A 24284-nucleotide genomic window follows, 5' to 3' on the forward strand; every position below is an offset into this window, starting at 1 on the left:
TTAGTATTTGCCAGGTTTCTCCACTGTAAAGCCACTCTTCCCTACTCCTGTTCCCATAGTGTGCTCTTCGGAAGTAAGTCACGATGTATAGGATTGAGGAGCTCTCTGTATGCTTCCCTGTGGGCGGAGTACCCACCTATACTATTTGCAGCTCTTCTCCATGGGAGATGTGAATCCTTTTGCTTATGTATTCAAGCATTCATGTCAGTATGAGCTCATGGATACTTATTTTAAATCTGGGGTAGTGGCTTGTGCTACATTGTGCAGAATGGTTTAGCTTTGGCAACGCGGGGCTCTTTCAGTTGACTTGCTCTGTGCTTTCTACACATTCCTGTCATTGTGGTTTTTTGTTTTTGCTTTTTGGTGTTGAACATGTTCTTTATGATACTATAATGGTGGATACGTAACACTATATTTGTCAAAGCCCGTAGAAATTTATGGCATCCAGAGTAAGCCTTTCAATGGATACAAATTTAAAAATTAGGAGGTTGGAGGATCCTGTGATGGAATATAGAATGTAGTAAAACAGTCTAATTTTATTAAAAATATTGAGAATGTCCTTACTATAGAGGATGGGAGTGGGATGCAGACCTCAGTCACTTTGGAAATGAGTAGTCTGTAAGAATAAAGGCAAAAGAAACTGTACATAAGCTCTTTCTTCTTGGTTATAAAGTTATTTCCCGTAGGGGTATAGGTTAACATTTCAATTTCTGATACTACTATAAATATATACTGGAAATAAGCAAGTCAGTGGATTATGGAGAGTAGGTGTCAGGTTTTTCACAACTGAAGTGGGAGTTTACAAACAAGGGGAGGAGGCCAGAATGATCTATGTGGTAATGAATTAGAGATGTTGACCTCAGTGTGTACTCATGATTAGTTAAAATAAAGACACATGTTTGCTATGGAAATATTTGTAGGTATGGGTGTATACCTAGGTTTAGTGTTCGTCTTTCCAACTTTTTGCAACCCATGGACTGTAGCCCACCAGGTTCCTCCGTCCATGGAATTCTTCAGGCAAGAAAACTGGAGTGAGTTGCCATTTCCTACTCCAGGGGATCTTCCTGACCCAGGGATCAAACCCAGGTCTTCTGCATTCCAGACGAATTCTTTCTTGACTCAGCCACAGGGAAGCTCACAGTTGGGTTAGGACACACATATTTCCTTGGTCTGTCAGTTGAGAGGGCCCAAAAGGATCAATATTCAAGTAGCATATGCAAGATGAGTCCACCACATTAAATACTACAAACAAACAAACAAGCAAACTGGATTATCCACCACATTTTGTGTGAATTTCAGCTTCAAAACTTTATTGATAATGTTTATGTTGAAACTATTTACATTCTTTCTCTTTTATTTACATATGAATGACCATATAAAAGTCTATAGAACAATTGATGTTTAAATTGATTCTAAAAAAAGTTTCTGAACAAGTCTATGTCATGCAAGAAACTTTTTCAAAAAGTTTGGTGAAATTGAAAATTAAAATTGGAACATTATGAGAATAATGAATGTGGTCCACTGGAGAAGGGAATGGTAAACCACTTCAGTATTCTTGCCTTGAGATCCCATGAACAGTATGAAAAGGCAAAAAGATTTGACACTGAAAAATAAACTCCCCAGGTCGATAGATGCCCAGTATGCTACTGGAGAAGAGTGGAGAAGTAAATCCAGAAAGAATGAAGAGATGGAGCCAAAGTGATAAGAATGTCCAGTTGTGGATGTGACTGGTGATGGAAGTAAAGTCTGATGCTGTAAAAAGCAATATTCTTAACTGAAATGTTAGGTCCATGAATCAAGTAGTAAATTAGAAGTGGTCAAGCAGCAGATGGCAAGAGCAAACATTGATATTTTAGGAATCAGTGAACTAAAATGGACTGGAATTTAATTCAGATGACCATTATATCTACTACTGTGAGCAAGAATCCCTTAGAATAAATAGAGTAGCCCTTGTAGTCAACAAAAGACTCAGAAATGCAGTACTTGGATACAATCTCAAAAATGACAGAATGATCTCTTTGTTTACAAGGCAAACCACTCAATATCACAGTAATCCAAGTCTATGCCCCAACCAGAAATGCTGAAGAAGCTGAAGTTGATAAGTTCTATGAAGGCCTACAAGAGCTTCTAGAACTAACATCCAAAAAAGATGTTCTTTTCATCATAGGGGACTGGAATGCAAAAGTAGGAAGTCAAGAGATACCTGGAGTAACAGGCAAATTTGGCCTCGGACAACAAAATGAAGTCAGGCAAAAGCTAACAGGGTTTTGCCAAGAGAACACACTGGTCATGACAAATACCTTCTTCCAACAACACAAGAGAAGACTCTACACATGGACATCACCAGATGCTCAACACCGAAATCAGATTGATTATATTCTTTGCAGCCAAAGATGGAGATGCTGTATACAGTCAGCAAAAACAAGACCAGGAGCTGACTGTGGCTCAGATCATGAACTCCTTATTGCCAAATTCAGACTTAAATTGAAGAAAGTAGGGAAAAGCACTAGGCCATTCAGGTATGACCTAAATCAAATCATTTACAATTACAGTAGAAGTGAGAAATAGATTCAAGGGATTTGATCTGATAGACAGAGTGCCTGAAGAACTATGGACGGAGGTTTGTAACATTGTATAGGAGGCAGTGATCAAGACCGTCCCAAGAAAAAGAAATGCAAAAAGCCAAAATGGTTGCTGAGGAGACCTTACAAATAGCTGAGAAAAGAAGAGAAGCTAAAGGCAAAGGAGAAAAGGAAAGATATACCTATTTGAATGCAGAGTTCCAAAGAATAGCAAGGAGAGATAAGAAAGCCTTCCTCAGTGATCAATGCAAAGAAATAGAGGAAAACAACAGAATGGGAAAGACTAGAGATCTTTTCAAGAAAATTAGAGATACCAAGGGAACATTTCATGCAAAGATGGGCTCAATAAAGGACAGAAATGGTATGGACCTCACAGAAGCAGAAGATATTAAGAAGAGGTGGCAAGAATACACAGGAGAACTGTACAAAAAAGAGCTTCATGACCAAGATAATCACGATGGTGTGATCACTCACCTAGAGCCAGACATCCTGGAATGTGAAGTCAAGTGGCCCTTAGAAAGCATCACTACAAACAAAGCTAGTGGAGGTGATGGAATTCCAGTTGAACTATTTCAAATCCTGAAAGATGATGCTGTGAAAGTGCTGCACTCAATATACCAGCAAATTTGGAAAACTCAGCAGTGGCCACAGGACTGGAAAAGCTCAGTTTTCATTCCAATCCCAAAGAAAAGCAATGGTAAAGAATGCTCCAACTACCACACAATTGCACTCATCTCACATGCTAGTAAAGTAATGCTCAAAATTCTCCAAGCCAGGCTTCAGCAATATGTGAACCGTGAACTTCCTGATGTTCAAGCTGGTTTTAGAAAAGGCAGAGGAACCAGAGATCAAATTGCCAACATCCACTGGATCATCGAAAAAGCAAGAGAGTTCCAGAAAAACATTTCTGCTCTATTGACTATGCCAAAGCCTTTGACTGTGTGGATCACAATAAACTGTAGAAAATTCTGAAAGAGATGGGAATACCAGACCACCTGACCTGCCTCTTGCGAAACCTATATGCAGGTCAGGAAGCAACAGTTAGAACTGGACATGGACCAACAGACTGGTTCCAAATAGGAAAAGGAGTACGTCAAGGCTGTATATTGTCACCCTGCTTATTTAACGTCTATGCAGAGTACATCATGAGAAACGCTGGACTGGAAGAAGCACAAGCTGGAATCAAGATTGCCAGGAGAAATATCAATAACCTCAGATATGCAGATGATATGACCCTTACGGCAGAAAGTGAGGAGGAACTAAAAAGCCTCTTGATGAAAATGAAAGAGGAGAGTTAAAAAGTTGGCTTAAAGCTCAACATTCAGAAAACAAAGATCATGGCATCTGGTCCCATCACTTCATGGGAAATAGATGGGGAAACAGTGGAAACAGTGTCAGACAATATTTCTGGGCCAAAAAATCACAGCAGATGATGACTGCAGCCATGAAATTAAAAGACACTTACTCCTTGGAAGGAAAGTTATGACCAACCTAGGTAGCATATTCAAAAGCAGAGATATTTTTTTGCCAACAAAGGTCCATCTAGTCAAGGCTGTGGTTTTTCCTGTGGTCATGTATGGATGTGAGAGTTGGACTGTGAAGAAAGTTGAGCGCCGAAGAATTGATGCTTTTGAATTGTGGTGTTGGAGAAGACTCTTGAGAGTCCCTTGGACTGCACGGAGATCCAACCAGTGCATCCTAAAGGAAATCAGTTCCTGGGTGTTCGTTGGAAGGACTGATGCTAAAGCTGAAACTCCAATACTTTGGCCACCTGATGCAGAGAGCTGACTCATTGGAAAAGACCCTGATGCTGGGAGGGATTGGGGGCAGGAGGAGAAGGGGACGACAGAGGATGAGATGGCTGGATGGCATCACCGACTCGATGGACATGAGTTTGAGTGAACTCCGGGAGTTGGTGATGGACAGGGAGGCCTGGCGTGCTGCGATTCATGGGGTTGCAAAGAGTTGGACATGACTGAGTGACTGCACTGAACTGAACTTACCTGCCTCCTGAGAAATCTGTATGCAGGTCAAGAAGCAACAGTTATAAACAGACATGGAACAATGGACTGTTTCCAAATTGAAAAAGGAATACATCAAGGTTGTTTATTATCACCGTGCTCATTTAACTTACATGCAGAATACATCATGAGAACACTGGACTGGATGAAGCACAAGGTGAAATCAAGGTTGCTGGGAGAAATATCAATAACCTCAGATGTGCAGATGATACCATCCTTATGGCAGAAGTCGAAGGAGAACTAAAGACCCTCTTGATGAAAGTGAAAGAGGAGAGTGAAAAAGTTGGCTTAAAGCTCAACATTCAGAAGACTAAGATCATGGCATCTGGTCCCATAACTTCGTAGCAAATAGATGGGGAAACAGTGGAAACAGTGACAGACTTTATTTTTTGGGCTCCAGAATCACTGCAGTTGGTGACTGAAGCCATGAAATTAAAAGACTCTTGCTCCTTGATAGAAAAGTTATGACCAGCTGAGACAGCTTATTAAAAAGCAGAGGCATTACCTTGCCAGTAAAGGTCCATCTAGTCAAAGCTATGGTTTTTCCAGTAGTCATGTATGGTGTGAGAGTTAAACTGTAAAGAAAGCCTGAGTGCCAAAGAACTGATACTTTTGAACTGTGGTGTTGGAGAATACTCTTGATAATCCCTTGGACTGCAAGGATATCCAACCAGTCCATCCTAAAGGAAATCAGTCCTGAATATTCATTGGAAGGACTGATGCTGAAGCTGAAACTCCAATACTTTGGCTACCTGGTGTGAAGAACTGACTCATTAGAAAAGACCCTGATGCTGGGCAAGATTGAATGCAGGAGTAGAAGGGGATGACAGAGGATGAGATGGTTGGATGGTATTACTGACTCAATGGACATGAGTTTGAGCAAGCTCCTGATGGCCAGGGAAGCCTGGCATGCTGCAATCCATGGGGTTGCAAAGGGTTGGACATGAGTGAGTGATTGAACTGCTGAGAATAAATTCAGGTGTAATCATAAATGTTGCTTCCCTAAATACTTTGGCTCTTCCTACTGTAGAATTTTTTTTTCTCCTTAGGTTTTAACAAGATGTTAATACTTTCCTCCTTGCCCTCCTTTCTCTCTGCAGACTCATGGCCCATATTCTTGCTTCTTCTGCCCCAAAGGGCCCTCACATCTACTATCCACAGCTGCCTCTTCGGGGTAAATTAAAAATTCTTCATAATGTATTATTCAGGAGTATTTAATGAGTTTATCCTAATTCTTTCAAGTTATGCCTGAGAACAAAAGAGCTCCACTAAGGATCTCTCTTTTCTTAGAGAATCATCTAAGTAGAACTTCCATCTGTTAGCAATACTAAATGCTCGTTGGAAGCTTTGACGAAATAATTCATTAATATGTTACTTTGGTCAGAAAATCCATTGTTTTCCTATCTTAAAGTGTTTTTGAGTATTTTCTTCTCTTATATTACATGTGCATTTATCATAATACAACTAATTTCGTTTGTTGGCTTTCTAGGTTGTGTCCATTTTCCCCCCCTTAGATAGTAGGATGACATAAGGGGGTATACAGAACTTGTAAAGGGGCATGTGGAGGTTTTGTTCAGATAAATTAAGGTAATTACAGTAGGTAAGAAATTTTTTAAAAAGTTCCTATTTTTAAAGTAAGGTGGTATATTGAATGATATCATCCAATTTGTGACCACCATTGTATCATGCTCCTTTGTGTGTGTGTGTGTGTGTGTGTGTGCTCAGTCGTGTCCAATTCTTTATGACCCCTGGACAATCACCCACCAGGCTCCTTTGTCCATGGAATTTTCCCAAGCAAGAATACTGGATTGGATTGTCATTTCCTTTTCCAGGGGATCTTCCTGACCCAGGGATCAAACTGGCATCTCTACCACGCTCCTACTTCGTGTCTACTTTATGTGAATTTAACTTTCTAGGCAAAATTAAATAGGGAGAGGAGATAGGGAGAAAATAATTTGAACCTTGGGTGGTTCTAGACTCAAGTGAGTTTAATGGCCCTGAGAGAGTGTGACCCTGGGGATGTGAGTGTCTGCTTCCTACCCTGGCTCACAGTGAGCACATTTTACATGTGGACGTGAGCCGTGCTTTTTAAAAAGATTTTTTGGATGTGGACTATTTTTAAAGTCTTTAAAAATTTGTTACGGTATTGTTTCTATTTTATATTTTGATGTTTTGGCTCCAAGGTTTGTCAGATCTTAGCTCCCCAACTAGGGTTCAAATCTGTACCACCACCTCCCACCCTCCCAGCATTGGAAGGCAAAGTTCTAACCTCTGGACCACCAGGGAAGTCCCAAGCTGTGGTTTTAAAGATCCTTGTTTTCTGTAAAACATGGCCTCTCAGGGAAAGCCAACCATTGCACCTGGTACCCAAGCAAGCAAAGAACTGCTTCTGTTGAACTTGGAGCGATGCCATGGTGCCTTCTAGAGGTTTTGGAGGAAGACTTTGATCATCTCTAAAACTTTCACCTAATGCTGGAAGTTGAGGCTTGAAATTACCACTGTGTGTGGCTGAAGTTATCCAAGATAGGTTTGTCCTTGCATCTTGGGTCCTGCTGCCTCTTGTCTGTATTTTTTTATTTTTATTTTTTTACTTTTTCTTCAAGAATGTGTTTAACTGTGTTAAAAACTGTTGTCTCTGGTGGTCAAACAATGGAGCAGAGAAGCAAAACAAATCCTCCTCCTTTTTCTGTTTGGGTATGACGTCCTTGGAACTTCTTTGTACGTTGCCATGTCTCTGTTTTGAAAATCAAGCTATTACTCTTGAGGTGAAGATAAGCCTCCTTCAGTGTCTACAATTTAGAAGAGAAATATAATCAAAGGGAAAACTTTGCTAACATTTAACATGTAAGCTGAAATTTAGCAAAAACTTATGTTCTCTACTGTCATAATCTCATTTGATCCTCACAACTCTTTGAAGTATAGATGTTATCTCATTTTATAGGCGACAACTGAGGATCAGAAAGTGTGAGTGACTTGGTTAGGGCCACTAAGTAAATAAGTGACAGAGCCCAGATATACAGATCTTCCTTGACTTCTCATGAGGTCATGGCCCAATAAAATCATTTTAAGTTGAAAATATCATCAGTCAAAATGCATTTAATAAATCTAACCTGCTGAAGATCCTAGCTTAGCCTAGCCTGTCTTCAGTGTGCTCAGAACATGTACATTAGCCTAGAGTTGGGCAATATCATCTAGCCTATTTTAAAATAAAGTGTTGAATATCATGTAATTTATTGAATGTGTGCTAAGTCACTTCAGTTGTGTCCAACTCTTTGCAACTCATGGACTGTAGCCACCAGGCTCCTCTGTCATGGGATTCTCCAGGCAAGAATACTGGAATGGGTTGCCATGCCCTCCTCCAGGGGATCTTCTGGACCCAGGATCGAACCTGTGTCTCCTATGGCTCCTGCATTGCAGGTGAATTCTCTACCGCTCAGCCACCAGGGAAGCCAGTGAAAGAACAGGATGGTTGTACAGGTGCAGAATGGCTGTAAGCATACAGGTTGTTTAACCTCATGATCACGTGGCTGACGGGTGGCTGCACTCACTGCCACTGCCCAGCATCATGACAGACTATTATAGGGCATATCACTGGTCTGGAAGAAGATCAAAATTTGAATTTTCAAATTTGGTTTCTACTGAATGCTTCTGCTCCATTGGTAAAGTTGAACCATAATAAGCTGGGGACCATCTGTATTTGTCTCCAAAACCCCATGCCTTTTCTTTTCAGGGTGTGGTTCTTTAAAAATATGAATATAAAACACAGTTCTTGCCCTCAAGGAATTTTGGATCCCACTGGAGGATGAGAAAACCGTACAAATGCTGTAATTTAAATCAAAATATGAATACTCTTCTAGGGAGGTTCAGTTTTATCAAGATTGAAAAGTAGGTGACAGTATGTATCCTGGATAATTGTGACTTTATTTTTTAAGTAAAGGATTTTTAATTAAAGGAGGCACAGTAAGGCTGATGAAGTCATTTACATTCTTACGTTGTCATGGTTGTATGATAACTGGTGAGAAAGTAGCCTTGGGGATATATCGTTGAATTCTACCAGCTGCAATTGTAATCAGCCAGTCAGAGAAAGCAAAGAAATTAAGCTGTTGAATATGAATGAGATGTAAATAACATCTTGAGTTAATTTAAATGCAATCACATTGACCCAATGGTGAGGGGGGTGGTGGAACTCAATTACCATAGATAGTAAGGAGGATAAATGACCCATATTTAGGAGAAATTCTTTGGTAGGAAAATGAGCTGGCCTAAAAAAAGGACTGTGTCAACACAATACTCCACTTTTTATGTTAACTATGCACTGCTGGTCAGCACACTTAATTCATTCTTTAAACAAGGTTGATAAGTAATAAAGCAAATGAGGTTGGAAAGTCTCCTGTTGGGCTTCTCACATGTACTAGTTGGGTAGTACTAGTAGTTTTATTGCTGGAATAATTTTGATATCAACAGTTGACATGGAATTGGTCAGCTAGGACTGTACTTTGGGGAAAATTAGATTTAGACGGATCTACCTGACAGCTCACAGATCTGCATTTTGCAAAGTTCCTTTATGCCTTTGCATTGTCCTGAAGGTCTTCTGACCTGTCTCTGATGGTCAGTAGAGGAGCAGCCTGTTCCAGTAGTTTGTTGACCTGGGATTTATCCTGATTAAGTGGTTCTAAAACTATGATAATGAGAAATAGCAGTATCTCCTGACCTAGTACTTTCGTTTTCAAATGGTGATTGTCTCCACTGGAGGAGGTTCGCTTTCCTGGGTCTCTGAACATCTCTCAGGCAGCCAGGAGGCCTGTGCACACCCCAAGTATTGTCTGGAGCTTTTCTACCTGATACTATTATTCTTTGCAAATGTATTGTTCTTGCCATGATGAATAAAATGCAAATATATGTTTAAACATTTTACTGGAGTTCACATAGCTTTTTTGGTCCAGATGTACACATTTAGTCACCCATCAGATACTAAAAATATTGCAGCTCTCATATAAAGATTCTTCATCTACAGGTTAGGACTTAACTGTGTACATCATTCATTCATTTCACTGCTGCCTACAATGTTCTCAGTTCTAAAACAGAATAAATGGAAACCCACTCACAAAATTTTGTCTATTTTCTTATAGAAAGATGCATGTGTACGAAAACCTTATCTAGTGTTAGAGTTGAGAGTACTTTTTCCATATAGTTGCACCCAGCTGAGTAAGAAAAATATATACTTTTCAAAGAAAAGTTCACAAAGTAGAGAATATATTGTGTGTTTTTACTTAGTTGTAATGCTAGCAATTACCTTCTAGTTGTATTTTTATCTACTTGTATGCTATGTTTCGGAGAAGGCAATGGCACCCCACTCCAGTACTCTTGCCTGGAAAATCCCATGGATGGAGGAGCTCGGAAGGCTGCAGTCCATGGGGTCGCTGAGCGTCAGACACGACTGAATGACTTCCCTTTCACTTTTAACGTTCATGCATTGGAGAAGGAAATGGCAACCCACTCCAGTGTTCTTGCCTGGAGAATCTCAGGGATGGGGGAGCCTGGTGGGCTACCATCTATGGGGTCGCACAGAGTTGGCACGACTGAAGCGACTTAGCAGCAGCAGCATGCTATGTTTACGAAGCAAACAATATGAAAACACAGAGGTGGCTTATGTAACGCTATTTGAATTTGAAAGTAAGGGATTTCTCCCCTTTTTTTACATCTAGCTGTAGCCCTCACACAAATCCTACCCAATCAGACAGGATTAACTATTAGAGAGCAGATTACGCATCTTAGTTTCTCACACTGCATGGCATGAGAGTGCCAACAGTTTAGGAACTAATTGAAGTAAGGAGGTGGGTGTTCATTAAGACACATCGTGGCACTTCCAGATCTGCAGAGCTGAAAAGACCCCATTTTGTTTCTACTTGCTTTTAAAGTCTATTTGGCCATCAGATGACCTCAAAACAGAGCACAATACTTCTATGCTTGAAAGAGACTCCTGGAAGAGACTTAGGGTGCACTTTTTTCTGCCACTGATCTTGGCTGCTGTACTTGAGCTTATTCGAGGTCAGTGTATCTCTGTGCCTGCTGGTCAGGATTTAGAGAAGTAAGTTTGAGCAGTGTCACGATTTATGGGAAGGCAGTAACAGGCTTCTGCTGAATGCTAATTACCAAAGAGTTGTTCAGGGAGGCTGTGTAAATTAGTCAGTAGCTCTATTGAGATGGAATGAAAGTGTGCATCAGAGTCCCAAAGGCACACAACACCTTGTGACTGACGACCAAAGCTGGTGACAATTTGAGGGGAAAAAAATGCCCCAGTTGCGCTAAAGCATAAAGTAGGTGACTCTGCATGAATTTAATGAGATAACTACAATTCTGGATGGAAGTTAAAGCTTCCAACCCCTTGAGGATTAAAAGGATGGGGAGACTGGATTGTTAAATGAATTATCAGAGCTGTTTTGGCTCTTAGATCTGAAAAGCTGCCAAACCTGCCAATCGTATGAAAGAATAGACCGCTCTGGAAAAACCCTCTGCCCTGTGTATGACGGCCTTTATTTGCCTATGTACCGGAGCTTTCTGGCTGTCCACACACATAAACCTCAACCTTTATCTCACGCTGCACAGGGTGGCTTTTCTGAGAAAGAATCCCCTAGCTCCCGACCAAAACAGGCGCCTGCCTTGGGAAGCTTTTCTTGAGTTCCAGGCGGCTCTCTCTCAGTTCCCAGCTACCTTTCTTCTTCGCCTCCATTTCCAGCAAGGAGAAGAGTTAATGATTCATTTGCTCCCAGTGACCTTCTGAATAACTGGACTGCGGTGTACCTGTGCCACTCTGAGGGGCCGTGCTTACCTCCTTGTACTTTCTCGGTTTGGCTTGAATATTTACAGCCTCATTCTTGGTCTACATGCCTGAACGCCTGAAGGAAGCAAAACATTTATTGCCTCTCCCGCCCCGGTGTTCGCAGCCTTCACCCAGCCCCATCCCTTCCTTTTACATCACACGGGAGACTCGCCTCCTGGCTGGGGACGCCCCAGTTCTTCCCAAGTCTCTGCTGTCGAGTCTGTTTGATTTCATCCAGACAAAAAGATGGATTCTGACTCGGACTCGCCTTTTAACTACTCGTGGCCTTCCTTCCCCAAAATGAAGATTCGACGGAGGGCATCGAGACAAGGTAGCTCATGGGATCTTTTACTTCTCCTGGAGCCAAGGCAGGCGTCTTCCTCTTCTTACCGTTCTTTTCCTCATTGCTTTGCAGAACTCTTTCTGATGAAATGCATGTTTATACGTGTCTTTGTAAAACTCTCACAATATGTGTTTTACAGTAGACCTCTGAAGTAAACCCACTCACTCTTCTTGTGTTCCTTTCACTTGAAATTTACCTTTGTGCTATATTGTGCTTATGCTATTTCCTTAAACAAATAATAAACAGGGAGCTTAGTACAAGGTAAATGTTTTGGAATCATTTGCTCAGAGTTACCTTGGCGTTCCCTTGACAGTAAGAAGTCTTGTTGATTTAAAAGTGTCTGGTCTTTGTGGGATTTACAGAGAACTACGCGTGCATTCAGTACCCAGTTTCTGCTGTGTTTGTGTTTTAGTTTTCAAGTGTGTGCTAATTTTAAAAAGTTATTTTTTTTTCTTAATACCTGAGAAAGTTCTCTATTTTCTGTACTACTTTCTTGATTTTGTAGATGCTCTAAGGAAGGGATTTTAAGACAATTAATTTCAGCTAAAAAGCCTGTATTTCTCCAGGGGATGCAGTCATATATTAAAGAGTTTATTAACAATAATTACCAGTATGCAAAATGCTTTACTGCCTAAGAAAGAAGAGCTATTATCTGCAGTATGATTAATGATGGCGTGGCTTCACACTGCTTATTCCCCCTCACCTGCAACCCACTCTCGTGGTGCAGGTCCTGGAAACCAGGAGATAAGATGGTTTTAGGGAATAGCGGAGGTGGCCTGAGTATCTGGTACACCACCCCCAGCATGTGGGGATTGTTGCCTTCTCAGGCTGATCAAAGCTACAAAGGTAGTGAGCAACCCTTTCTTGTCTTGTGGACGAACTTTGTGTGTGGTTATGTTTTTAATTCAAAGAGAAAGAAACATTTTTTTGAGCCTGCAAGCAGAAGAGGTGTTTCTGAAAGTGGGCTGTTATTGCTTTATCCTGGGTGGCGGTGGTGGGAGTGGGAAGGGCAGAATCATCTGAGAACAGAATGACCTGCCACACTGCCCTCTGCTTCTCCTGGAGAAAAATGGGGGCTGGCGATTGTCCATGTACCTGATTTACTTCAAGGACTTTTCCTTCTAAAATAAAAAGAGGTGTGTGTGTGTGTGTGCGCGCGCGCGTGTGCGTGTGTGTGCGTGTGCGCACTCTTGGTCTGAAATCAAGATTCCCAACCCTAGAAATAAGATGAGCTGACCCTATAGGAGTCCTAGAAAGCCTCATCCTGAACAAACCTCCCACACTGTTCATTGCCATCCTTGAAATTCTGTCACTGGGGACTTAAACCATTTGTACAACATTCTGTTCTGTTTTAAAATTTTATTGCTGCTGCTTTTGGGGTAAAGAGCCATGATTCAAATGTGACTTACTATTAAATAGTTTGGGGGTGGGAGGGGGAGAATCTATGAAGAACAAAAGCATGTGCATGTGAAAGCAAGCTCAGATGCCAATGGAAAGTGGAGTAAAATGTTAACGATAGGTAAGTCTGGGGAAAGGACAAGTGTTAGTGTTCTTTTTGTTATTTTTATTCATTCAGCTTTTTTGTAAGTTTGAAATTATTGCCAAATAATTTGTTTAAAACTTTTAAATGACTTCTGGGACAGGAGCTACCAAGTCCTTAATTCTTTAGAATGAATATTACTAGTTCTGGTGCGTGGGGAACTTCTTGAGGGCAGGTAGCAGTTCTGTAAGACTCCTTAATCTTTGTGCTAATTCTCACTCAAATTTGGGGAATAATCTGTTTTATATAGTTTTGTATTTAAATGCATTGCCTAGCTGGTGGGCAGGATGCCAGTGTTGTGGGGGGCCTAGGTAGTCTAACAACCTGAAGAGTTGTGAGATTAATGATTAGGAGGCCGATGGAGAACCCTCAGAGTCCAGTGGAGTTGTAGGGAATGCATTAATCACATTCTCCTTTGAAATCCAAAGTTGGAGCACAGCCAGTTTGAACTCCAGCAGAAAGTCATAACATAGTTATGTATAAATTAAACTCGATTCAAGTGAAAGCAGGTACCTGAGATATGAAAATGATTAACTATTTGCTGCTAGTAAATAAAGGACAAGTGAAACTAAGGTGGGTAGCAGAGAGCTGGGGATTGTCAGTGTCCCAGGCTTCCTTCTTCATTAAATGGTGATGACCAGGTTACAAAGGATGACTTTGGGCACACTTTCTAATGTCAGCTGAGTGGAATCCCAGAACCAAAAGGGCTTTAGGTTAGGGATCACTGGGCCCAACCACCTCATTTTACAGATGAGAATGATGGGATCCAAAGAAGTGAAGTGTTAGGGAATTGTTTGAGTGCTCAACAAGCACATCCAGTGTGCCAGACACTTCCTAGAGGGTGGATGAAGTAGTGAACCAGATAGATCCTGTCTCTGCTTACAAGGATCTTAGCATTGGGAATGGGTCATCTCTCCTGGCAGTAGAAGAAACACTGAGAAACCTGATTTTTTCAGCCCCGTGGCTAGATTGTGATGACCTATGGTCTCTTATCCCTTAGAAAATGATCTAATTATTTCTCCAGGCTTTAAGATGTCTTGAGTTTCTTGCTTAATTTTTCCTTTCTTCTAACCATCACTAACATCATTCTCCGGATGTAGGTTCTGGTCTCATGGGAAATCATGAAGAAGGTATTGAGAGCTTAGAATTTCTGGCTTATAAGCAAACCTTTCATATTTGGTTAGAAATATTTTTTATTCCCTCTTTGTTTTCTGTGCTGATCCTCCTTGTTAGTATTCTCTGTCTTTTAATACCCCCTGCTGTCCTTATCACTGTTCTTTGATAGACACATGCACATATTACTGGCTTGTTTAGAGAGATGTGAAAGTTTAGAGAGTATAGTAATAAGAAAGTTGGACTAGCAGAAATCCATCAATACTTATATATTAAGTTAAAACTGCAACTAGTACTTGTCTTCATGTCCTCATAAGGAAAGAGAAGAGGATCTAACTTAGAAGTAGGGCCTTTGGAAGGGACTGATGTCTAGAGGATAATGTGATGGAAGCAGGGGGTGAAAGCAGTTGAAACCAAACTGCCCCACAGCTATTCCTGGGGTTCTCAAAGTTGCCCTTGGCGTATCGTGGGCAGCCCAGGACAGGCCGTCCTGGGAACCTAGTGGTTAATAATTGGAGTGGGTCAGAATCCATGATTGCTTGCTTCAAGGACTCCAGGAATGCCTGGATTTTTATTTTGTTGATTTCAGTAGGAGATTCAACCAAGAAACAATATTTATTCATGAGAAATTTGAAACTGTAGGGATTGGCTTTTGCCTGTTCCCGGTGAATCTTCAGTCTTTCCAGCGCATCTTTGGTGTAAGTCATCAGGCCCCAGTAAGTGCTGAGCTGCTCTTCTCTTTCTGCCTTTCATTCGCTTATGCCCTGTGTCTCACTCTCTCCTTTTCCAGCTCCTGTCCATCATAGACTGCCTGCAATGCAGGAGACCCGGGTTTGATGCCTGGATTGGGAAGATCCCTGGAGCAGGAAATGGCAACCCACTCCAGTATCCTTGTCTGGAGAATCCCATGGACAGAGGAGTCTGGCAGGCTACAGTCTGTGGGGTCGCAAGAGTTGGGCATGACTGAGCGACTAGGCACACACACATAATGACACAAAGTGTGAAAGACTGCTCTTTTTTTTTTTTTTGCTGGTGCAAGAGGCAATGCCTGTATGAAAACTTAATGACCTTGGAGAGCTTAGATAGCACCAAACTTTCTGTAGTCGTAGTCAAAATAACCAGTATGTGTGTACTACTTTATTAATCATAATAACCATTGTTTACTAAGCTGTGGTGGGTACTTGACACTTATAACATCTGATTCTCAAAATAATTCTCTGAGAGATATTGTATCTGTTTAACAGTTGAGGAAACTGAGACTTAAAGAGTTTTAAAGTTATTTCCAAGTCCATACCGAGAAATGCAGATAACAATTACATGGTAAAGACAAAGAAAGGAAAGAATGAATGGCACTCATTCATTGTGTTTAAAAGGCGGTTTGCACATGTGTTATCTTGTAAAAGATCTGTATGTTGGATATGGTCATCATCTTCATTTATTAGCTGGGGGCGCTGAGGCTCAGGGGCTTCCCCGCTGGCTCAGACAATAAAGAATCTGCCTGCAATGCAGGAGACCCAGGTTCAATCCCTGGGTCAGGAAGATCCCCCCGGAGAAGGGAGTGGCTACCCACTCCAGCGTTCTTGCCTGCAGAATCTCATGGACAGAGGATCCTGGGGGGGCTACAGTCCATAGGATTGCAAAGAGTCAGACACGACTGAAGCAACTTAGCCTGCATGCCTGCTGAGGCTCAGAGAGATGAAAAGAGTTGCCCAAGATTAGACTAATAAATGCAGAACCAGACCTACGACAGAACATAGTCCTTGACTTCAGAGGTTTTGTTTTTCCTAGTGTATTTTACCAGTTCTCAGAAGAGATGAAAGATGGTGAATTCAGTGAGTAGCTGTAGCTTATATTCAGTGGGTGCCACTGTGTCTCACGATCCTAGCTTCTCCCTGTCTGATGTATCTTGGATGAGAAGTAGAGGTGGCAGTGGAAACTCTGGGGAACACTCGGGGAACACCGTTTCCACTGTCTTGACACATCTTCACTCACATGTACTGACACACATCCCTCCTTTGTGGGAAGAGCTGGCAGATGACTGTACCGTTGGATAGTCGGGTGAAGAACAGGAGAGGCAAGAGGAGCTGAGAAAAGGATGGGAGAGCAGAGCTTCCAGTGCGTCTTGGAAGAGTCCTAGGTTTGTCTCAGAGAAAGCTGAAGTCAGAGAGAGTGAGTGTGCTGGGAATGGAGATAAGAATCAGGAGACCACTGTCTTGGCCTGACTCATGAGCTCATTTAGTGTTTGGAGAGCAGGTATTCAGTGTGAAAATTAATCCCTGACCCAGTGCGTTTGAAAGGTATGATGGTATTTCAGAAGATTTAATGATAATTTTGAGATGGAAGGTACTCTTGTCTCAGGGGCTTACTTGCCTTCTTCCTCTTTCCTGCCCTCCCTTCCTTCCTTTCTTTCAAGAAGTTTTATTGAATACACACACTTTCACGGGCATATGTGTATTTCATCTCGAAATTCCCCAAAGGATGCCTGAATACCATAGGAGGAAAAAGTCACTACAGAAACTCTTATTAAGGAAGAGAAACATTTTCCTAAAGGTGACATAACCTGCTAAGATTTCGTTGGCTCACAATGAAGATAGTATTGAACCTCATGCTGAGCAGTTTCAATTTCAGAGGCTGCCTGGAGGCCTGCCTTTGTCAGCCCGAGAGAAGAAGGCTGTTGCCAAACCACATAGCTACATACCCCTCATGGCTCCCTTTAGTTAAACAAATACTTTGCCAACTATTTGAAACTGATTTGTTTCCTTTATTTTGAGTTAGTTCAAATTCTTAGGCAAGGTACATGTCTGCATTAATCCCCGTCAGTGGAAAGGAGACATTATTCTAATTTATTACCCCATGCTCAAGAGCTTCGTCCCTACCACTCCAGTTTTGGGGAAGGACCAACGGGTTGTTTATTCAGATGCATTAATTAAGGGAGAACTAAGGGAAAATGTGATAAGTCCTACAGGAGAGTTCAGGACAAATTACTGTTGAAGTTCAAGGTGAAGAGACTAGTTCAAGTTGAGGGTATCATGAAAGGGATGCCATTTCAGCAGCCTGTGGTGAAGTGGTGGGGTTGTTTTCTTTGTTATGACTGCACTGGGTCTTCACTGTGGTGTATGGGTTTCTCATTGCGGTGGCTTCTTTAGGCACGTGGGCTTGGTTGTGGAATCTCCTGGACTAGGGATCAAACCCATGTCCCTTGGATTGGTAGGTGGATTCTTAGCCAGTGGACTACTAGAGAAGTCTGAAATGAACTTTTAACAAGACTGTCCTTCCAAACAAGTGGCCAGAGTCAGATATACACAGAGTGTATCAAAGTGATGGACAATAGCCCATCTTTGTGTGCTGTTCATTCATGGAGCACAAAACAGAGAGAGATGCCAAGTGTTAAACTGGCCTGGACAGTTGGTTCTAGTATTCTCCTGCCCTTCATTGCTCAGCACTCTCATTCTTTAATGGGTGGCCCCTCCACTGCTCTGGGCATGGGTCCAAATGATGCTGCCACCTTCTCATGTGGCCTTGTCTTCCGGGATGCAGTGAGATGGGCATCCCATTTAGGTGGGCCAGTCACAACCCTCCTCCTGTCTGGTTACAACTGTTGGCCCAGGGTGGGCACATGACCGCAGGTTGGCCAGTCTGAGCATTTCCTTGGTGTTCTTCAAACTGGCATTTGGAAGGCGTATCTTCCTTCTTGGGTAGCAGTGCTGGAAGGGTAGAAATGAAAGCTCTTAGCTGAGAGAAACCAGTCTGTAGTAGGGGGAAATACTGCACACAGGTAAGGATAAGCAGTCTTGTGGTGGGTCCCACTGAAGTCCAGACGCGCCTTCTAGTCTCTAGGGGTCTATTGCCGCCATGACTCTCGTGCCGCCCCCTCCCCCCTCCCCCGCCCCGCCCCCCAATCAAAGCTTGAGTGTTAGATTCCTTCGTTTCTGGAGCTTCCCTCACATGCCTTCAGTACATCTCTCCCCTCTTCCTTTTAATTTTTGTTTAGCAAACTCAGGTCACTGTTTATCCCACTTCCAACTTGAAGTCTCTAACTCATCCTTCAAGACGCTGCCTGAGGGTCCTTTATTCTGGAAGCCTCCCCTGAATTCCCTCAATTTCATTGTTCTATTCTTTGTGCCATTGTGACTTGTGTGTAGTTTTATAACAGGCATCACACTGCTGTATTACAGCTATCATTTACTGTCTCTTAACCCATAAGACACTGAATTCCTTGAAGGTGGACCCCGGCTGACGTATTTTCACATTTCCAGTGGCTGGATCACAGAAAGTCAGCAGTAAATATGAAAGCGTATTGTGCATGGTTTTACTACACTACACTCAGTTTTAATTTTGCCTTTAAACTTCTTATTTTATATTGAAGTATAGCCAATTAACAATATTGTGATAGAACCGACTCAGGCATACATATACATGTCTCCATTCTCCCCCAGGTAGGGCTTCCCTGGTAGCTCAGACAGTAAAGAATCTGCCTACAATGCGGGAGACCTGATAACTTACTCTTTAAGTGAAATATCTAGTGTCTCAGATTTCCTCCTTCTCTTCTCCCTTTCTTGCCAAGCTGGTATTGACTGTGACTTCCTGGTGAGGGTGTGGGGAGTATGGTAATATGGGGGAGGAAGAGGCTCCATCTTTGACTGCCCTCTGGGTCCTCCTGGGCTCTGCTATGGATTTCCTGCCTTAGCCTGTTCTCTGAGGCATGCTTGTTTTATTGGGTGTTCTGGCATCTGTGACCACAGTCCTTCAGCTGAATCTTTTCCATGGTGTCGATCAGGACCCCGCGGGTCTCCTTCCTGACTTGGCCTCACCCTGGCTCTTTATACTACAGAGACCTGGGAGTGTCTGTCCCTGGCTGCTGGCTCACATGTATCCCTAAAAATATTTGGCACAGGGGCCCTTCCTTTGCTCCATGATGGGCCTGTGGCAGGCCACAAGAACTCACTGCAGCCACTTCCTGCACCTTTCAGATGCCTGTGGGGTCTCGAGGAGCCTTGCTCAGCCTCGGGCACCTGGGAACAGCCCAGGAAAGCCGGCCCTGACTTCCTGCTTGACCCCGAGGGGCCTTGGTGGTGGTGGTCCTTGTGATGGGGTGGGGCAGCCTGCAAGGTGATCGCATGCAGAACCCCAGTTGGAACGGAGAAACACCCACCCACCCTCAGAGCAGCCCCCAGCCCAATTCACACACTTCTCTGCAGGCAGAGAACCGGTGGGTCTTCTGCCTTAGATCTCTGTTGCCCATGCTAGTGGAAAGCCCTCGTTATGAATTGCAATAAATGTCCTATCCAGTGGTCACTCAGGCTAACCTGCCCGAAGTTGCTCAGAATAATGGAACAGGATTTAGGAAGCAAGTAGAGTTTCCCAACCAGGAGACACCTAGAACAAGTTGGAGGCATGCCAGGCAGTGCTTGGCTTCCATTATTTATGTGTTCACTAATTCAAAAGGTGCTTGCTAAAGACCCCAAATAAGAAAAAGGTGTTTGAAAGTTGCTGAGAGAGTAGATTTTAGAAATTCTCATCATAAGAAAATTTTGTAGCTGAATGTGGGGGTGGATGTTAACCAGGCTTACTGTGATCACTTTGCAACGTATACAAATAAGAAACCATTATGTTGAACACCTAAAACTAATGTTATATGTAAATCATACCTCAAAAAAAAAAAAAAGGAAATAATTTACATTTCAGTGGAGAAGTCTTTATTTTGCTAGTGGAGTTCCTTGTCTGTAGTAGAGCTCAGTTACTTTGGGGAATAAGTAGAGCAAAAACACACGGTTCTAGGGCTAGGTCCTGGAGAATTGGAGCTCCTGGTGACTTTTGAAGTAGGCACAATCATATTCATGTGCCTGTATCTTTCCATAAGATTATGCAAGATTTGAACCACTCATCGGGTTTCTTGTGATGATACCATACAGGAGCATCTGCCTTATCAATTTGCCCATATGTTTTAATCAACAGTCACCTGAAGTGGTCTTGTCCGTGTTCTGCCACTTTCTGTGAGGTCTTTCACTTCTGTCCTGGAGTTTGTATAACCTGTTAGTTTCTTTCCACTCAGCCTGCCTGTTTTTCCTGTCTTTTGAGAAATTGGCTGCAGGCTTTGGAGAACCGCATCAAGAAGGACAGGAATTGCTGATTAAATCAAATCACACCAAAGCCTGCACACCACACATGACTGAACATCTCCTTGATAGCTTGGGGGAAGCAGGAGCAGAGAAAAGTCATTTTCGTCTTTGAGTCCTCCTTTTTCAAAGATAAACATGTGTTCTCTTGAGGGCTACTTTGCACTACTATAATTAGGAATGAGGAGCTGGGTGGGGAAAAAGCTGTAGCGTCTCTGAGCCTCTGTTTTCTTTTCCTCTTTTCCTCCTTTTTCCCTACCTCCCTTGGTGCCGCCAGTGTATTATGAGGGAAAAGATTAGTTTTATTCCTCAATAATTTTGATAATTAGGCCTCTCAAAACAGAAGAAAGGGCTGCTTTCAGGATCTGATTTTAGAGTGCCAAGTTGTAACTTGTTGTTCTGAAGGAGTTTTCAGCAGTGGTTCCAAGGCCGAGGGCTGGAAACAAGGTTCACCCCCAGCACCTCTAGATCTGATCACTTCCGTTCTCAGCTGTTATAACTGCAGGGCTGGTTGAGAGGCCTGATCTCATGTCAAGGCTCACGTTTCTTTTTTCACAGGATCCCAGGAGTATGAGGTGAGTTCTGAGGGTGAATTGGACATTTGGAACCATGTTTGAGCCACTGTAGTTTGGTAGACAAATGTTCCCTGGGTTCTCCCAGACTCATCTTGGTGTGAATTAGTCTTCTGAGTAATGTTAGCTTGTCTGTGACCCACAGAAAATTCCTGGGCTGAGGCTCATCTTGGAGTTTGGATGGTTTCCCTTTGTAACCTAAAGTCCAACTCAGAAGAGTCAGGCCAAGAGATGTTCCAGGTCAGGACTAAAGTTGGGTTAGCCAATAGGTTCATTTGGAGTTTTCCATAAAGTCATACAGAAAAACTTGAATGAACTTTTCAGCCAAGCCAATATCAGGAAAATCCCCAGAGGGGTTAGAGGAAGAATAGGCAAGAAGAGAAACGTTGAGTGTACCTCAACAATATTCTTGAGCATTTGTGAGGGCAGCTTTGTTCTTTCCTCTGCAGCACACTAGGACCACGGGTAGAAAAGACTATCTGTATGCTTTAGGATTTAAAGTTCTCTTTGAATTTGGGAGGTAGTGAACTGCAGTGCGAAAGGATGTTTCTGTCAGTGCTGTGTTTCCATTTGCTTCTATCGTTTAATAATGTCTCGAGCTGACCGCTGTCCTTGGTAGACCTCCTTGTCTCCAAAATGATCGTGGTAATACCTCCCGTGGTTAGGGAGAGTGGGGTTAGCAGGTATTTAAAAACAATACTATGGATGCTTGGGTAAAACATTTCCAGTGAACACATTTACATGCCTATTACCTGATATGGTTGATTTACTGATAATCTATTTTGCACGAGATCCCACAGCTGTTCTTTCATAATAGGAGGCAAGTTTTTAAACCATGACTTAGTTTTTTCCCCCTTATTTTAGTTGTAAAAATGGTTATCAGAGATCTAGAAATTACAGACAGGAAAGTGTTGAAAGTGAAAAGCCAACTGTGCTTTGTCCGTCACCGAGAAATAGAAATTAGCATCTTAGTGTATCTTCTCAGTTTTTTCTCCTGGTTACCTTGCATGTGGTTCTGTGGGTAAACCAAATGAAATCATGTATTTACTATTGCATTAATGTTTTCTCAGCACAGATCACATTGTTTTCTGGCAGTAGGTCTCCAGGGGCAGGAAGTGAAGAAATACATTGGGGTACAAGTCATACTGTAACCTATTAATGAAACTTCCTAATGGGAAAATACCAGACATTGCTCAAATACCAATTTCTTTGGTTTTCTACAGTAGGATACTGAGTAACTCCAATTATTAGATAAAGTACTTGAACTACCTAGGAGAATACCTGGCTCTCTAGAGTTGCTGTTTCCTAGTTGTGTGACCTTGTTAAGTTAATTAAATAGCACCAGTTTCCTAATCTGCAAAAATAACAAACAGCATGGCTTTGAATGGGGTGCTTTGGGAATCAAACAAGTTAATATGTAAAAATCATATGGTGCTTGGTTCAGAGCTCTATCTGTGGTAGCTAACATAGTGACATTAACCCGTGTAAGTATCCAATATGGCACAGGTGTCCAGTAGATGCTTACTCCTCAAGTATCTAATTGGTGGCTTCTGCTCTCTCCCTTTTAATGTTCCTCCCTCCCCCAGCCCCGATCATCTTCTTCAAGTACCTTTACTTTGCAAACCTACCTGTGTATGCATGCTCAGTCACTTCAGTCGAGTTCAATTCTTTGCGACCCCATGGACTGTAGCCCACCAGGCTCCTCTGTCCATGGGATTCTCCAGGCAAGAATACTGGAGTGGGTTGCCATGCCCTCCTCCAGGGGATCTTCCCGACCCAGGGATTGAACTCAACATCTCTTACATCGCTTGCATTGGCAGGTGGTTTTTTTTTTTTTTTTTTTTAACCACTAGTGCCACCTGGGAAGTCCCATTATAACCTACGTGATACTTTAAATGAGAGATTAGAGAGTAATAGTTTGGGGCTACTGCTAGAGAGGGCCCATCGACAGAGTCACACAGGAAGCCCTTAGCATCTGTGATGGTCTGCTCAATGGGGTGACTGTTTTCAGCTCAGACACCAACCAGAACAGTTACTTATCCTAACAGGAGGGGCAAAATGAGACTCTCAGCACTGCAGTGTGGTAGACGACACGGAACAAAGTGCAGAAGTAGCAGGCAGGAAGTGCCCAGAGGAGGAGGACAGCCTCGTGACCCTTGAGTCTTGTGTGCGGACCTCCTGGGGGTCGTCCATAGTGACTGTGCTTTGGGGACGTCGGAGACGGAGGCCGGAGGCCGAGGGCCAGGGAGTGTGGGGACCAGTAGTCAGTAGACACTCAGTAAGTGCTGACAAAGAGAATGAATGAGTAAATGGGTGGATGAATGAGAGGAATAAGAGAGTGACACTCCCGTCACCACCTGGGGTAGTATAAGAATCGCTGCTGCTGCCGCTAAGTCGCTTCAGTCGTGTCCGACTCTGTGCGACCCCATAGATGGCAGCCCACCAGGCTCCCCCGTCCCTGGGATTCTCCAGGCAGGAACACTGGAGTGGGTTGCCATTTCCTTCTCCAATGCATGAAAGTGAAAAGTGAAAGGGAAGTCGCTCAGTCGTGTCCGACTCTTAGCGACCCCATGGACTGCAGCCTACCAGGCTCCTCCATCCATGGGATTTTCCAGGCAAGAATACTAGGCAACAGGAAACCCCTCAGAATCAGAGAAAACCTTGCCAGACCATAAGAAAGTGGCTTTTTGTTGTACTGGGTACAGGGGTTCTGTCCTTTTCTCAATGAGAAAGTAGTCACTCCTCTGGAGAATATTTTACCGAGTATCTACTATGTATCTGATGTGGTTCTAGGCACTGGGGGAGTGAACAAAGCATTCAAAGTCGCTCTTCTCCCCTTAGCTTACCTTCTAGTAGAAGGAAACAGACAATAATACATGACAAATACATGATATGCTAGGTGATGTTACATGGTGTAGGAGAAAATAAGACAAGAGTGTAGGGGGTTGCTATCTGATACATGTAACGGTCAGCTTCTGTGATAACATTTGAGTAGAGAGTGGAAGAAAGTAAGGGAAGGAGTCTTCTGTGTATCTAGGAGAAAAGTACTCCTGATAGAACAGCAGGTGAAAATGGCCTGAGGCACAGAACAGCAGGGCCAGCATGGATAGTAGACCAAGTGGCCGACCTCAGAGAGTCTGCTTTAGGGTGGGGGCGGGGGGATTATGTAATTGTGAT

At 42.7% G+C, this 24284-nt stretch overlaps 1 protein-coding gene across 4 annotated transcripts in view; it reads left to right on the top strand.

Moving 5' to 3' along the window:
* ARHGEF28 (Rho guanine nucleotide exchange factor 28) overlaps window positions 1-24284 on the top strand; it is a 340651-nt gene that overhangs the window by 195548 nt on the left and 120819 nt on the right. The window contains exon 1 of one of the 4 annotated variants that reach the window (XM_040262703.1): window positions 10222-11754. The exons of the other annotated variants lie outside the window; for them this stretch is intronic. Within the exon in view, the coding sequence (XP_040118637.1) occupies window positions 11670-11754 (85 nt within the window). The 5' untranslated portion in view covers window positions 10222-11669. Of the gene's footprint in view, window positions 1-10221; window positions 11755-24284 lie in introns of those variants that run through there. 4 annotated transcript variants of the gene reach the window in all.

This window comes from Oryx dammah, unplaced genomic scaffold, assembly GCF_014754425.2.
Source record: "Oryx dammah isolate SB20612 unplaced genomic scaffold, SCBI_Odam_1.1 HiC_scaffold_20, whole genome shotgun sequence".
Taxonomy (NCBI): domain Eukaryota; kingdom Metazoa; phylum Chordata; class Mammalia; order Artiodactyla; family Bovidae; genus Oryx; species Oryx dammah.